The sequence below is a fragment of the Periophthalmus magnuspinnatus genome, chromosome 5, assembly GCF_009829125.3.
Source record: "Periophthalmus magnuspinnatus isolate fPerMag1 chromosome 5, fPerMag1.2.pri, whole genome shotgun sequence".
In the NCBI taxonomy this organism is placed as follows: domain Eukaryota; kingdom Metazoa; phylum Chordata; class Actinopteri; order Gobiiformes; family Gobiidae; genus Periophthalmus; species Periophthalmus magnuspinnatus.
The window spans coordinates 26,779,864-26,794,725 of NC_047130.1; the positions used below are offsets into that span (position 1 = coordinate 26,779,864).

General features: G+C 38.4%; 1 protein-coding gene across 1 annotated transcript in view; it reads right to left on the reverse strand.

The window, feature by feature from the left end:
• Positions 1-4,936: 4,936 nt before the first annotated feature.
• ppp1r16b (protein phosphatase 1, regulatory subunit 16B) overlaps positions 4,937-14,862 on the reverse strand; it is an 85,257-nt gene continuing 75,331 nt past the window's right edge. Inside the window, exons 6-11 of the mRNA XM_033967046.2 lie at positions 13,245-13,369; positions 8,407-8,532; positions 8,253-8,328; positions 7,549-7,678; positions 7,205-7,352; positions 4,937-6,153 (exon numbers count right to left, since the gene is read on the reverse strand). Coding sequence (XP_033822937.1) covers positions 5,701-6,153; positions 7,205-7,352; positions 7,549-7,678; positions 8,253-8,328; positions 8,407-8,532; positions 13,245-13,369 — 1,058 coding nt within the window. The 3' untranslated portion in view covers positions 4,937-5,700. The remainder of the gene's footprint in view (positions 6,154-7,204; positions 7,353-7,548; positions 7,679-8,252; positions 8,329-8,406; positions 8,533-13,244; positions 13,370-14,862) is intronic.

Sequence of the window (14,862 nt, forward strand, 5' to 3'; positions counted from 1 at the left end):
CTTACAGTGAAAGTCTAACTTTCACTGTAAGTGTCGACTTTATAAATCCAATATACAGCAAACAAGAATGAAAATATTGGCCTTAAAATGCATAGAGAAAGCTTATGAATTGTGTTTAATTCTAATATTTTGTATGTACATATTACTGAGGTAAAACATTCATACAGGTATTTTTCAGTTTTCAAGTGATGGCGTTTTAAACCATTTTAGTTTTCATATTTGCATTTGTGTGTTTTTATCCCTGCGTGCGTGGACTTTTTATTGATGAATATAAAGTTTCTTTCCTGTTACCAGGGCGACACATGTGACATGTTTAAGCCAGTCCCCGCTGCTGGGTATTCAGCGCACTGTGGCTGGTCCCCCCCATCAATCCTGCAAACTAGTTAACATTAAAATTTATAGTTAATAGTTCGGCAGTATTAGTGTTTAAATATTAGGCCTACATAAATGTTAACTATAAATACCAAAGAAATCACAAGAAAAAATAGCCTGATATGTTAGTTCCTTTAGCTCCTTCAGAAAGACTTTTTGCTTTTTCATATAAACCTTTTGAAATCCTCGCGTTTGCCATGATCAGCTTTTGCAGACGGTAAATACAAGCCTATTCAGTGAGTTATTCTCACTGTAGATCTGATACAAGTGGCTAAACAGTCCCCTTCCAGTCTGATTGACTTTCCCACTGACAAACACACAGCCACTGCCATTTGCATACGTCCTGCTGGAGCTGCCCATGTGGCCATCCTCACGTTGACGTGCAGACATGTTTGGGCCTCAAGTTCCTGTCCAAGAAGAGCAGTTGGATGTTTTTATCTTGTTTAGTTCCTCGTTTGCTGGCTTCTGCTCTGTGCCCCAGGTTGCCCTGAAGAGGATGCACCTTGACACAGCACCAGTTTTAGATGACGATGATCATCCACTTCTGTTTTGTTTTATCCATAACTTATCTTAATTCAGCCATTGTCAGTTCACCCTCACAATAACCCATTTTAACCTACATAACCGACATATTTACAGCAACAAAAGTCAAAGGTGATGTAATCATGTGAGTCAGAATATGCTGTGTCAGGTGCAGTGGTTTGACACTTAGATTTGCAAAGTCTGCAGAAAAGGTTATGTGACTTGAAAGAAGGAACTTAATTTTGTGGTATAAAAGCAGAGGATCATTTTGTCTAGGTCTATGTTTTGATGTTAATTTTTCAGTATTTTTATATTAAGGAAATCGCTTAATTGATTGAACTTTTAATAAATTTCAACTTTTTCTGCAATTAGATTTATTTATTTATTTATTTGTTTTGTTTTTTTACACAAGTTGATTTCAATATAGTTGAACCAATTTCTTAATTATTAAAAGTAAAATATTGATTAGAATTGTGAAAAAAAACAACACTTGGACACACATTTTACAAATTCTATCTGCCTCCTGACATTTAAATGTTCTTAAGCAGACAAAGATGACATAAATAGTCTGTAAACATGAGGACTGAAGCGTGAGATTTGGCAGCGAGCCACAGAAAAACTCACTGAACTTTTTGTAACAGAGACCCAGTAACAGGAGTGAAGACATTTGTGATGAGTGGTTTTCTCTGCATTAGACAAATTATTTAAGTAGATTTAGATTCAATGCAGATTCCAAGCTATAGTCATTATTGTATTATCAGAAAGTAACGCTTTATGAAAATTAGTACAATAAAAATGAATATTAATTACATAAATAGTGAATTCATTAAATACACATTTCTGCCCAAACTAAAAAGCACCTTTGAAGTGAAATAAATACCACAATAACTAGCTCATTTTTAAGCTGTGTTCCATCACAAATGCATGGTTAGTCAATAAGAGTGAGTGTTGTGTGTAGTAGTTGCTTGGCCTGTCCAGATTGGCTTCTCTCTAAAGTTGAAAGCTACTGGAAAAGTGCGTATTCTGGATCTTAGGCAAGTGAGCTCATTTGGATTGACCTTGGGTGTCCTGCTCATAGTGGAAAAATAACGGACATGCACCACAGTCTTGAGCTTGCTGATAAGTTGTACGTGAATAGACAAACTGATTGCTTCTGAGATATAACCAGTGAAATGTGGACCTTCTATTTGATGAGAGCATTTCTTCTCCTTATCTCTCCCACACAAACGGAGCAGCAGTAACGGTCTCTGCATGAGACGTGTCCACTGTGACCCCGCTGACCTCTCAAGTATGCATTTTATTAATGTAAATGTTGCATGTTTTAGCTGTGTTCTCAGGACCCCATTGGAAATTAGATTCAGACTCAACGTGACTTCCTGATCAAATAAAATAAAGTAGAGGAAAGAGAGAGACGTTCATTGATGGGGAAAAATACAATAAAGTGTCAGGGGAGAGTGTCATGACCAGACAGATGCAACTCAAGGACAGAGGTGGCTATAGGAGCAGAGAGAGAATTCAGCTCAGTGTTTGTGTGTGTGAATAATTTGGTATGGAAGTGTGTGTGTGAGTTGAATGTTTTTAGAAATGTCATATTTGAATGAGAGATGTGTTGTATTTGACATATGTATCATAGATTTACAGGTTTCTCATCCATCTACACCAAACTTATTTTTATTAAACATCAGCCTGTCCAGGGACTACAGGTGGAAATTAGTATTTATGCTATAACCTGGCACCAGACATCTTTCCTGTTTTTAAGGTCAATGTAATGTCGTGCACTGTCCCTGTTTCAAATAAAAGCATACCATACCATATCCGGATGTTTATAGGCACCATGAATGAACAGCGCATTTGGAGAGTTTACATCGGGGCTGGACGATGAGGAAAAAATGAGCCACATTCTTCCCCCTTATATTTATTGATCTTGAGTTTATTTTGTCTTAAAATTACTTTAATTTAAATTTCCTGAAAATAAACAATGTAGACTTAATTATTGCTACTTAAAGGTACACTATGTATCTTTCTGGAAGTGGCACGTCACATGCATGATTCCATGTAATAGCAAGTTAAAACTATACTTTGGAAAGGGTGCATGGGAGCCTCAGTTTGCGCCCTCATTTCAGGCACCTAAAATAAATCCACTTAATGGAAGCGTATTATGTTTGCGCCCATTTGAAACTGGAATGTGCCCTCAGTCAGGTCGGTCTGCATCCAGGTCTGGAGTCAGGTTTGTGGAGATGCGAGCCCGCTCACAGTAAGTATGCACGTTTTTCAGTGCAATAAACAACCAAGATGAAAAAAAAGTCTATTATTTATTAAAAAAAGTTACATACTGTGGTTTTAATTTAACTGCAACTGCTCCAAACCACATGCAGAGGATTAGCTGTGGATCTCTCGATTAAATACACCCAACCATATGACTGACAATTAGACATGAATGAATCTCAGTCTGGATTATATTTAGATGAATTACATAATGTTTTGGGAAATGCAGAGAAATTAGTTTAATTTCTGTCTCATCTTAGTTAATCATCTTAGAAAAATCAAGTAGCCAACAGGTTAAATTCTCAAAATATACAATTTATTCCAAATATGTTACTGCAACGTGAATATATTCCAGTAATTACAAAATGTCAGTAGTTTGTCTTCTGTTCATAATCTTATCCTTACAGGCAGTAAGGCTCTGAGTCACACGCCTCATTCGGTACAACATGACCCAGGTTACTGCTCAAACAGTGGTTGTCCCTTTCTTATACTGACCCCGTCATTTTAACAACACCAGTTTGAGTGGCTGGCTAGCTGCAGTTAAAGGTGCACTGTGTAACTACTGAATGCACTATTGAAATAATGAGTTTGGCTCTAAATTGTAATGATTATTTTACGTTTGCCATATCGCCCTCATTCATTTAATATAATGCATGATCTTCTGCTTAACAACACATTGAAAAACAACAACTTAATCGTGCATTCAGTTCCACTACACACCTCTTTTTACAGTGCACCCTTAACTAATTACATGTAATGGCACCACATGTTATAAGGCCAATCACAAATCCAATTGCTTTCCTGTTTTAGAACCCCTTTAGAAAACTGTATTTAACAACAATTTCAAAACAACAAGAACATATTAAGAATTTACTCACAAATATTGTGTAGAAAGAAGCAAGACTGCTGTGGACCTGTGGGTTCTGTTCAACAATGCAACAGATATAGATTAAGAGAGCTACATTTAAAACTCCACTTTGTACAAATATATGACAATATGTACTGTACACCAAAAAGGGGCGGCCAAAATAAGGTTTATAATATTCATTGTTTTTAAAGGAAGACTCTTTGGCACTTACAAGAAAATATACAGGAGTCCACTTATATTTGTTCATTTTGGGCTGTTGAATTCATACTACATTGCGTGAAATATATAGCTAATAGGGTAAAAGGATTTGCTATATATAAACAGGAAACTAAAGGGCATATGGGGGTCACATCTGTGTAACTTACAGTGATGCAATACTTCTTTAACTTATGTATCACCATGACATACAGTGAACCAAAGCCACACGATGGCCACTAAAATAAGACATACACACAAATAACACTGTTATTTGTAGTGGCACACATTAATCCACCTGCATGAGGATAGATTAGTGTGTTTTCAATAGCATGTACACATTAAGAACAGTAAGACCCTTCACTTAAGTTCTATCAGTTTTTCATGTCAGAAGGTGCTTTGCTGGTCAAGTCACCAGCTCAACGTAAAACCATTCACTCAATACATGCCATTCAAATAATAAATACACTCAGCTTTACCAATATGCTTTTTACACATTACAATACAGTATATAAATTAAAATGTACAGCCAACAAGGCTTATTGAATCATCCATTGTAGAGGAGTGGTCATGTAAGGATTGATCAGAGGACGGTGAATACGAGCACTGAAATACTGTTTAAAACACTGGGCTATGGCATGCCTTCCTTTTACATTTTACATGCCATCATTAAGAAGGTTTAAAAGATCAACGTTTATGTTTTATTTGTTGTTCTTTTCCCCAATAGCACATGTATTCTGGTCAGATTTAGGTTTTCAACATTAAGTGATATTACACAGACACACTGGACACAATATGTATTAGTTATTCATACACATATTGGTATTTACTTTTACAGTTCTCAAAAAGAGCATGTTTTGCTGTGAAAATCAAGAAATACTAAAAAAAGACTAGTTGTAAGGTAACAGGGTTGGAATTTTTCAAGTTAAAAGCATAAAGGTTGATCTTTTATCATTTCATATAATACCTTTCTATAGATTTTGCTGGTCTTTACATGTAACGCAAATTGTAATTAAGCTTTTCAGTTCTACCGACCTACGTGAACATGAAGAAGATAAGTTTGGTCTAAAAGGCATGTGACTGTTGTGCTCACCTGTACTGATATAATAACCTCTGTGGAGACACAAAAGCTTTCCCATTTGCGCCCTGCAACAGAACATGCAGTACCTTCAGTTACTTCATAGACTTCAATTCTTGACTTGAATCTCCGTACTTTTACTGAGAAGCTACAGGCAGATTCTCTTTCCATCAGATCAAAGTGGCCTTTCATGTAAATTACAAATCTGCCTCTCTGTATTTCTCCAGAAAGTGTTGTTCTTATTTGCCTTTTTAACATTTGTCACTTGTTCATATGGCGAGTTTCCATTTTCAGTAGCGAGCCGTGTACTCCTGTGCAGTGGAGGAGGTGTGAGGGAGAAACACTGTCTTTCCTAACTCCAAATACTTTTAGTGACATCAGTGATCACATGACCAGGGTGCTATGACACACAGCAGCAGGTCCGAGGTTTGGGCGCCTCTTCTTCTAGTGGCTGCTTAAGTTTCAGCAGGGGCGGGTCCCCACTGGCCGGAGTGTAGTAAACTGCGCTGCCATTGGACGAGACCAACGGCATGCGGGGGTCGTCAGAATTGTTTCTGGCGTCGGAGAAGGAGTCCGTGGAGCCGTTGCCGAGATGACCGTTGAACAAAGGGTGGTTCAACAGTTTGGCTGCTGCTCTTTGTTTTTTCAGCTCTGACAGAGTTTGGGGGCGGTCCCGGGCCCAGGTCTCTTCCTGAGTGGGCGTGGACAGGAGGGAGGTCTTGTCTGGGGCGGTGCCGTTGGAGGGGGACTGCGGGGGCATGGATGTCGTGGTGGAGATGAGCCCGTTCTGTCGATTGTCTTTGAGGATGGCGGGTAGCTTGGGTCTGTCTGGCAGCTCGATCACTGGCTTCACCTGTGAGAAAGACCGTTTAATTAAAAACACTTAAAATCCCTTTGTTTACACTGCACTGTGATGGGACAGGCAATTACAGTAAATTCAGTGGAAGCATTTTGCATTTGCAAGTACAAGAAAAGAAACATATCTGGAAAAAAAAAAAATCCACTGTGGTATTTCTTCTGTGCAACAGTGAAAGTAACAGGTATGAACAGGAAGTGGTTTTAGTTTGAAGCCGAACTTAGAATATTCTGCATGTCAGAGACACATTGAGCATATACACACTTACATTCAGCACAGACCCACATTTCAGATGCACACACTTACATTGAGCGCACACACATTTCAAACACACACGTACATTGAGCACGCACACACACTTACATTAAGCACACACACACACTTGCATTGAGCACACACACACACTTGCATTGAGCACACACACACACACTTGCATTGAGCACACACACACACTTGCATTGAGCACACACACTTGCATTGAGCACACACACTTGCATTGAGCACACACACTTACATTGAGCACACACACTTACATTAAGCACACACACTTACATTGAGCACACACACTTACATTGAGCACACACACTTACATTGAGCGCACACACACTTGCATTGAGCACACACACTTACATTGAGCGCACACACACTTGCATTGAGCGCACACACACTTGCATTGAGCGCACACACACTTACATTGAGCGCACACACACTTACATTGAGCGCACACACACTTACATTGAGCGCACACACACTTACATTGAGCGCACACACACTTACATTGAGCGCACACACACTTACATTGAGCGCACACACACTTACATTGAGCGCACACACACTTACATTGAGCGCACACACACTTGCATTGAGCGCACACACACTTGCATTGAGCGCACACACACTTGCATTGAGCACACACACACTTGCATTGAGCACACACACACTTGCATTGAGCACACACACACTTGCATTGAGCACACACACACTTGCATTGAGCACACACACACTTGCATTGAGCACACACACACTTGCATTGAGCACACACACTTACATTAAGCACTTGTCTGTTCTCCTGGTCAGTGTCCCTCTCTCGTTCATCCTGCTCTTCTCTTCCTCCTCTCCACATTTTAGCCTCTGTCTCATACTCTTTCCGGCACAGGTTGTGTCTGTCAGACAGGCTGGCCCTCCGCACAACTTTACTGTAGACACACAAACACTTCTTTTATATTTATATACTTATATGCTTTACTTATTTTGTGTCCACATAGGCAGTATTACACTGTCATACAATATAATAATGTAATCATCTTTTTCACCATATATTTTTACATTCAATAATATATTTATTAAGCAAGTTGTAGTACAGCCTGGCCGCCAGCAGGTGTCATCACTTACCCACGACTTCCTGCGCTGGAGGTCCTCCTGCACAGTGAGGTCTTGTGCTTGTTTTGAGACTTCATGATGATGTCATGTTTGTGTTTGAGATCCAACAAGATATTTCGGAACTCCTCATCTTCACACAAATCTAAATGTAAAAAATGCATTATTTCTGTCATTATTCAAAATGGTTCAACAAAGGGAACAATAAAGACATCATTTTATTAGACTGAGTTTAAGAGAGCCACCTAGAATAACTCCACACCTGCTCTGGTAAACTTAGAACAAAAATTATATACAATTTTTAATACATTTTTTCCCCTATTCAGATGTAATATTACAGAATCACAGAGAAACTGTGGGGAATCTAACTGTAGAACGATATTTATGTCTATTTACTTTCTCTGCAAATAGTGTCAGATGCAAAGGTAAATAAAACAAAAAACAAAACACAGAATGCAACTGAGGGCAGATATACAGTATTGGCCACATTCAGTCACTGGTGTTTAAGCAATTTATTATTAATGTCTTAAACAGTAGACGACTTGAATAATACAATTTGGAGAACAAACTCCAGAGAAACTATAAAAGTCATTATAATTCCAAGCCAACCCAAAATCACCTTGCTTGGAGGTTAGAGTATTGCTACTACAAATGAATACGCTGTTAAAAGCTAAACTAAAATGAAAATTCAAGTTTTTGTGTTAGTGTTTAGTTGTTACCAATGGGCGTCTCCTCAAGAAACGTTTTGGCGTTGAGACTGGCTCCGTGTGAAACCAACAGCTCTGCCACATGCATCTACACAACCACACAAATCCCATTACTACAAACATTTTATTTTCACCACTTTCCAGCTTCCTGTCGCGTTGACCTCACCTGCCCCCAACACGCCGCCGCATGGAGGGGCTGCCACCCGTCGGAGTCCCTCAGGTCCATGCGTGCTCCCCCCTCCAGGAGTAACTCTGCAGCCTGGACGTAGCCATTCGCTGCAGCAATATGGAGCTGGCAAGGGGGCAAAGGACGATCAATGAGTTTTAAGGGCACATGTCTGCTGGCTAAAAATGCTTAGTGCTAAGTAAGGGCCTAAACCAAAGTGCTGACTATGTGCCGCACTACACCTGCAAGTATACTAGAATAATGAGAGTGAGTGCGCCCTGCTCTAGAGATGCAGGCTCCTCTACAGACACCTCCAAATTCAATTATTGTTGCTGTATGAACAATGCATGAATATTTTAGCATAGACGATGCCCTGTAATTGTCCTGGCATGGGAGCAACCTTGACAAATTTGACAGAAATGGCACTATAACTATAATGACGTGCTAATACTATACATATAAACATAAAAAAACAGAGGGTATTAAAAGTGTTATATGTGAAAGTGCCCTGCTTTCTAGAATCAAAGTAGGGAAAAGTTAGTTTTTATGTTCAACTGCGTGGTATATGGGGAAAATGCCTGGATTGCCTTGATGGGAGTCTGTATTCTCAAAGTATTTCTACAATAAAATTAAATGGCAACTGTACAATTGTTGTTCTAGGCCAAGAGATCCATTTTTAATCCAAGAGACAAACATTGGTTGTGAGTTTAATCTCATTTTACAGATGAATACAGTGTCTACTGGTAGTTTTCGGCAAAAAAATATTTTTAATTGCATGAACCCTTACGATTTCTGTAGTCTTCACTTTGGGTCAGATACGTACCTCGTCTGATTGTCCTGGCAAGCTCTCAAAACTAGTTAAGCATGTCTACAATGTGTTCCTCCCTTTTAATTGACTAAATGTTAAGGCTGCAGGATTAATTGCAATCAAATCGAAATCACAATCTGAATGCTTGCAGTTAGAAATTCGCATTCATTTTTAGTCCTTTGCAAACCTAAAGCTGTCCAAACGTGTTGTGAAATGCATGTGACTCTTGTATTAGTTTAGCTGTTCATATTTCAGTCTTCTCACCGTCATGTTAACGCTTCTGGACATATTTAATTAAAACTCAACTGAACAGGATTCTAATCACAATTGGATATTTTGCCAACATTTTCAGCCCGAAGCAATGCATAGGGCGTGTCTTTAAGAATGTTTTTAGTCAACTACAGCCCTGCAAATTCAGCCATCAGCAAAGGCAAACCCATAAATGACTAAATGCATATATGTAAATAAAGAAGGTAGGAGCATCAAAACAACATTTTGTCCAGCGGCTTGATTTAATACTCTGAGTGAGAATGATGTAAATGCAATCACTAGACCTCAAATGAACCACACGCCTACCAGTGCAGAGAGCAGGGCCCGACTTTGCATCACCATCAAAGCACCAACCGAGGGAATATCGTCTGGAAGAATGGTTTCATTAAGCTACAGTTCACGGACTTGGAAATCAAATGCCATGGTACACAAGAGGCACGGGCACATACCCACTGGGAGCTGCTTTTGGATTTGATTTGTCACTTTCTATAACTTCTATAACTGCAACAAAATGGGACTCATGCATTTAAAGGTCACCTGTTTCTTTGTTCTTGCGGCTTTAGCGGTTTAAACTGTTTTGGAATGTATTTAAGCTCCCCAAAGTCCCAAACTTACAAATGCTGAATATGATTGTAATTTGTTGAAATGTCAGGAGCTAAAGTTTTGTCGCAATCACATGTCTGGTTATGCGGGGAGCCAATCAGGATGAAGTAATTTCCTACACAAGGAGTAAACATTATGTACATGTAAAAAGGTACAAATAATGGACAGGTGATCCTTAGACAGTGTCATTAAACTATTTGCAACTTAAACGTGCACAAAATTCCACAGTATGACATTGAATTTATCAATTTCCCTGGAAGGTAAACAATAAGTGATCACCAGGCCAAGTTACAGGTCAGATCTGTGGAAAGGTGAACTCACTCACAATGAAAATATATGTTTGAGCAATAAAAACATCTGCAATTACATGTTAGATGATTAGTGCTATACTGTTGCACATTCAAAGGAATAACATCCCAATGGAGACAAAGTGAAGTGCTGCACTCTCCAAAAAAGTTAGATAATACACATTTAACTTTACCTGAAGAATAATAAATAGCTATTCATATGGTTGCGTATTTCTGGTGAGATTCTGTAGCGCCTCTACGGACCTCAATTCAGAAGAAAGTATTTTTGTGATATAGGAATTTTGCACTGTTTGGATTTAAAGGTTAGCGCCTTGACATTTTAAGGCTTAGGGTGTGTTCTATCTTCTCCACACACCTGGGATGTAGTGATGTTGTAATTGTCAAACCTTTGTCAAAACGGTTTTGAAATGTTGGCAGTTAAGTTATTTTTCTGTTTGTGTGGGTTCTGTTTATGAATGATGTTAGTAAGGGCACGAGAAGATGAATATTATGTGAAAAATCGAAGTCCAAATGAGGACCTTTGACATATTCTAAATAAATATTATTCAAATCCCAGGACAATTCATGTTTCTGCTCTTTTAAAATGTACAATCTTTTTATCAACTCTTTCCTTGTTCAAGCTTACATAAGTACCTTTCAACATCTTTTCTCATTGTGTTTTTAATCAGGCATGCTCCGCTTTGCTTCACCATGGCCCACTGAAGATTAACAGGACAATCTGTGCTAATACCTGGGGCTTTACGGGTTATTTTGGGCTACTATCGTGCCCCTGTCCCACGTCTGTCCCAGTCCAGCTGCAGTACAATCTCTCATACATAACAAAGAGCCCTTATAACAGCGCTCAGGGTTTGATCTGGTGCAGGTCGCCTTGTGGAGAATAGATGCATGTGTCTGCTTGGTGGTATAGAATTTATAGTAATTAATAATACATTTTGAATCAACCAAAAATAGTGATGAGAGTTTATGATGCCAACTAAAATCTGGTAAAATGTATAGGTGGTTTTGAATTAAATTACAAAAAAAAAACAACAACCTCAAAATATAAAAGCGAAACAAGACTTTTGCAACTAATTAGGCTTAAAGGCAACGAGTTCTGATGTGTTTCAAAGAAGTAATGATGGGTAAAATTTAAAGGAGGCCTATTATGCAAAACCGACATTTAAGAGTTTTAAACTGTTTTCCCTTCTCATTTACCCACGAAAGTATATTTAGAGGGATTCATGCATGCTTGAGTAATCTTTACTCCCCTGCAGTCAAGACACTGTTCCTCTGAATATTCCCTTTTTCCCCTGCTTGTAAAGGGGCAGGTGATGTTTTGATGTCGATTTAGATCAATATTTCCATTTAAAATGTCTAAAATATAAATATGAATAATGCATTATAACTATATAGCAGACACATTTTAAAAATTAAATAAACAGTGAGTGCTTGTTCTTTGCTGGAGTCTGTTCAGGCAACAATAAAACTTTTATCACCTTTCACATTTAAAATACACAATTAATTATAGGTTTATGGTATCATTATATTTAAAGCTATAGATGTTCTGCCAAGAAAAGCATTTCTATGGAGCGTCCACCCGGGTCATAAGGACTGTCTACATACCTGATTATCTCCAGAGGTTTTATGGATTAAGGAGAGCAAAGTGGTGTCTTTAATAAACATGGACATGGACATTTTATAATTTATTCTCAACTGTAAACGGCAGGGGTTAAACTTATTTTAAAATGCCACCTTAGACACAACCTCATACTCTGTAGTGCATGGATGCAGTTCAGTTGTGTTGTTATATAATAAACCAAATCTCACTGTAACAACAAGATTTAACCAGTGCTATCCAGGATTCTACTATATTGGGCACTAGTGTTGTCACGATACTAAAATTTCAAACTCAATGTTGACTAAGGAATAGACTCGATACTTAACACAGATTCAAATACCTCAATGCTAATTAAAAACACTATTTAGGCAAAAGAATGTGATTTTCAACATTAAATCATAGAATTTTCTTTTATATTACCATGCGGTCTTATATCTGTGTAATCCCTCAGTGGTCCTGGTAGGGTCCATAGTGATCTTTGAGCGTAAACTAGTCTATGTTGTCTCATATTTGTTCTGATATATTTGTTCTGATATTTGTTCTCATAGTGGTCCATGGGTGTATACTAGTCTGTGGTCTTATACTTGTTCTGATACAGCTCAAGATCATTCTAAAGCTTTGCAGGAAAGGCTCATTCCTGTCCTGTGAATGTGACCCTTTCATATCGATACCTGCTCAAACAAGTCTAGTTTTTATGAATTAGTATCTGATTTTTGATACTTTTGACAACCCTATTTGGCACTGCTGTAAACATTTAGAGTCACTTCTGACAAGCAAGATTTAGCATTGTCTATTAAAATCATTTATTTTCTTTGTGAATAATGCATTATTTTTTATGATGTAGCCAACAGTTTTTGTTTTGTTTTTTTCTTTTGCCATTTCCTTTTGATAATTTAGTGTTATTATTTCCTTCCCTTGTAACATTACATCTGTTAAATGTGCTTTTAACTTCTAAATCGATCATCTTTTGGTCATTTTGATATACCACAATAATTACAGAGGCACCGTATTTCTCTGGCTGTCTTATTTTAATAGTACAGTATGTCACGCTTTCTAAATGCAGGTCACCTCTTTACAATTTTCCTTCCTCTTTGAGCATTTATCATTTCCTGACACCCATTTACCTCCAGATAATGTCTCTCACTTTATATAAAAGGCAGAAAATGAGCTACACGTCCTGTTACTTAAACAAAAACAGCTTGAGGAATATTTGTGAGATGGTGAGAAATGGTGATGGATGTGGCAGACGTACCAGAGTGGCACCCTGAGAGTCCTGCTGGTTGACCTCCTCTCCTTGCCTCATAAGCTCCTGAATATCTCCCAGCATGCTCCGCTCCGTTGAGGCTCGCGTCTCGTTGATCATCTCCTGCGTGATGCCTGTCAAAAAACAAGAAAAAGCTTAAGTTGTAGGTACGTGTAAGTAGGTATGTGTGTGTATGAACTGCACCCGTTTTAAAAGGTCCAAACTACAGGTAGAACAGATATTTCTAAATCATTGTAGTTTGATAGTTGCACCAACACAAACTGCAATTTCAATTCAATTTTGATGTATTGTGTAGCCCTAATGTAAAGCTATTTTTGCCCTGTCTTCCTATTGTTTGTAATATGTGCATATTTTGGTAACAGATTAAAAAAAAAAAAAGCTCAGTCCATATCGTCTCCCCTGGAATACATTTTAAATTTACAGAAAAACATATTTACAATTAAGACCCACTTTTGTTCTCCGACTTTTAGCACCACATGAGTTGTATAGTCCTTGATGTCTTATTAATTTTAATGCTGTGTTGTAGTTTTATGCTTTGCTTTATTTGATTTGACTAGTTTCATTGTTTTCGACCCAGCAATATCAAACTGAGCATTTATACCGCTTGTCATTTTTTATTGTTTTGTGTCTCTGTGAAGCACTTTGGAAACAGCTTGAAATAAAGTAGACAGTTTTTGAACCTAGGTTTTGATTTGCTGGGAAAGAAATTACTTGACAATATGGAAATGCACCTTTAGGGTCAAGCACAGCCACAAGCAGATTATCACAGGGTCAGACAGTACCATTTTATCCCATATCGCTCAGCCGTACTCCTCCTAACTACATGAACACTGGTTATGCAAAGTAGAGGCAGGGCACATACCACCAAATCAGAAGGAGTCCCTGGCAGACATTACCTGACTCTGCATATTTTATTCCTGCCTGTGCCAGAGAGTTACAACTTAAACCGGGAGCCATGCTAGAGGCAAAATCTCCGTTCTCATCCCTCCTCCGTGTCCTCGAACACAAAACCCGGCACCTCATCTCAATGTCCCGCTCTCATCTCAGACATAGCTCCAGCTGACATGTGATGGCCTCTGGTTTTGATGGAGGCAATAGGGTACAGAGTGGAAGTACGAGAGCAGCTAAAGTGTTATTGAGAATGCATTCAGAGTAAGTGCCACAGGAATCGCAGTGGCTTTGGTTGACTCCCTGCAGCTAGTGGTACTTTCACTAATGCAGGCTTGTTTATGCCATGTCCCGACTTATCTACAACAGTTCCCCGCAGGATTTAGTGAAACGAAACAAATGCATCAGCACAGAATTTAATAGTACAAGTTGGACAACAATATAAATAAAGAGTAAGACTTTCTCAAGGCTCACTTTTAGCAAATATAGTATAAGCATCGTGGGTGGGTTCATTATCTCTTTCTATCTGATATGTGTTTTTGCACTTCAAAACAGATAAGCAATTCTACATCGAGTGAATGTGAAACTAATTTTATGGATAAGAGGAGGTAAAGAAATGACTCTCTCTCATTTTCTATTGAACAGGTTGCATTCATATAACCAGTTTTAATGGCAGTGTTAGCAATATTTATGTGATTTTTCTCACATGCATCTTCTG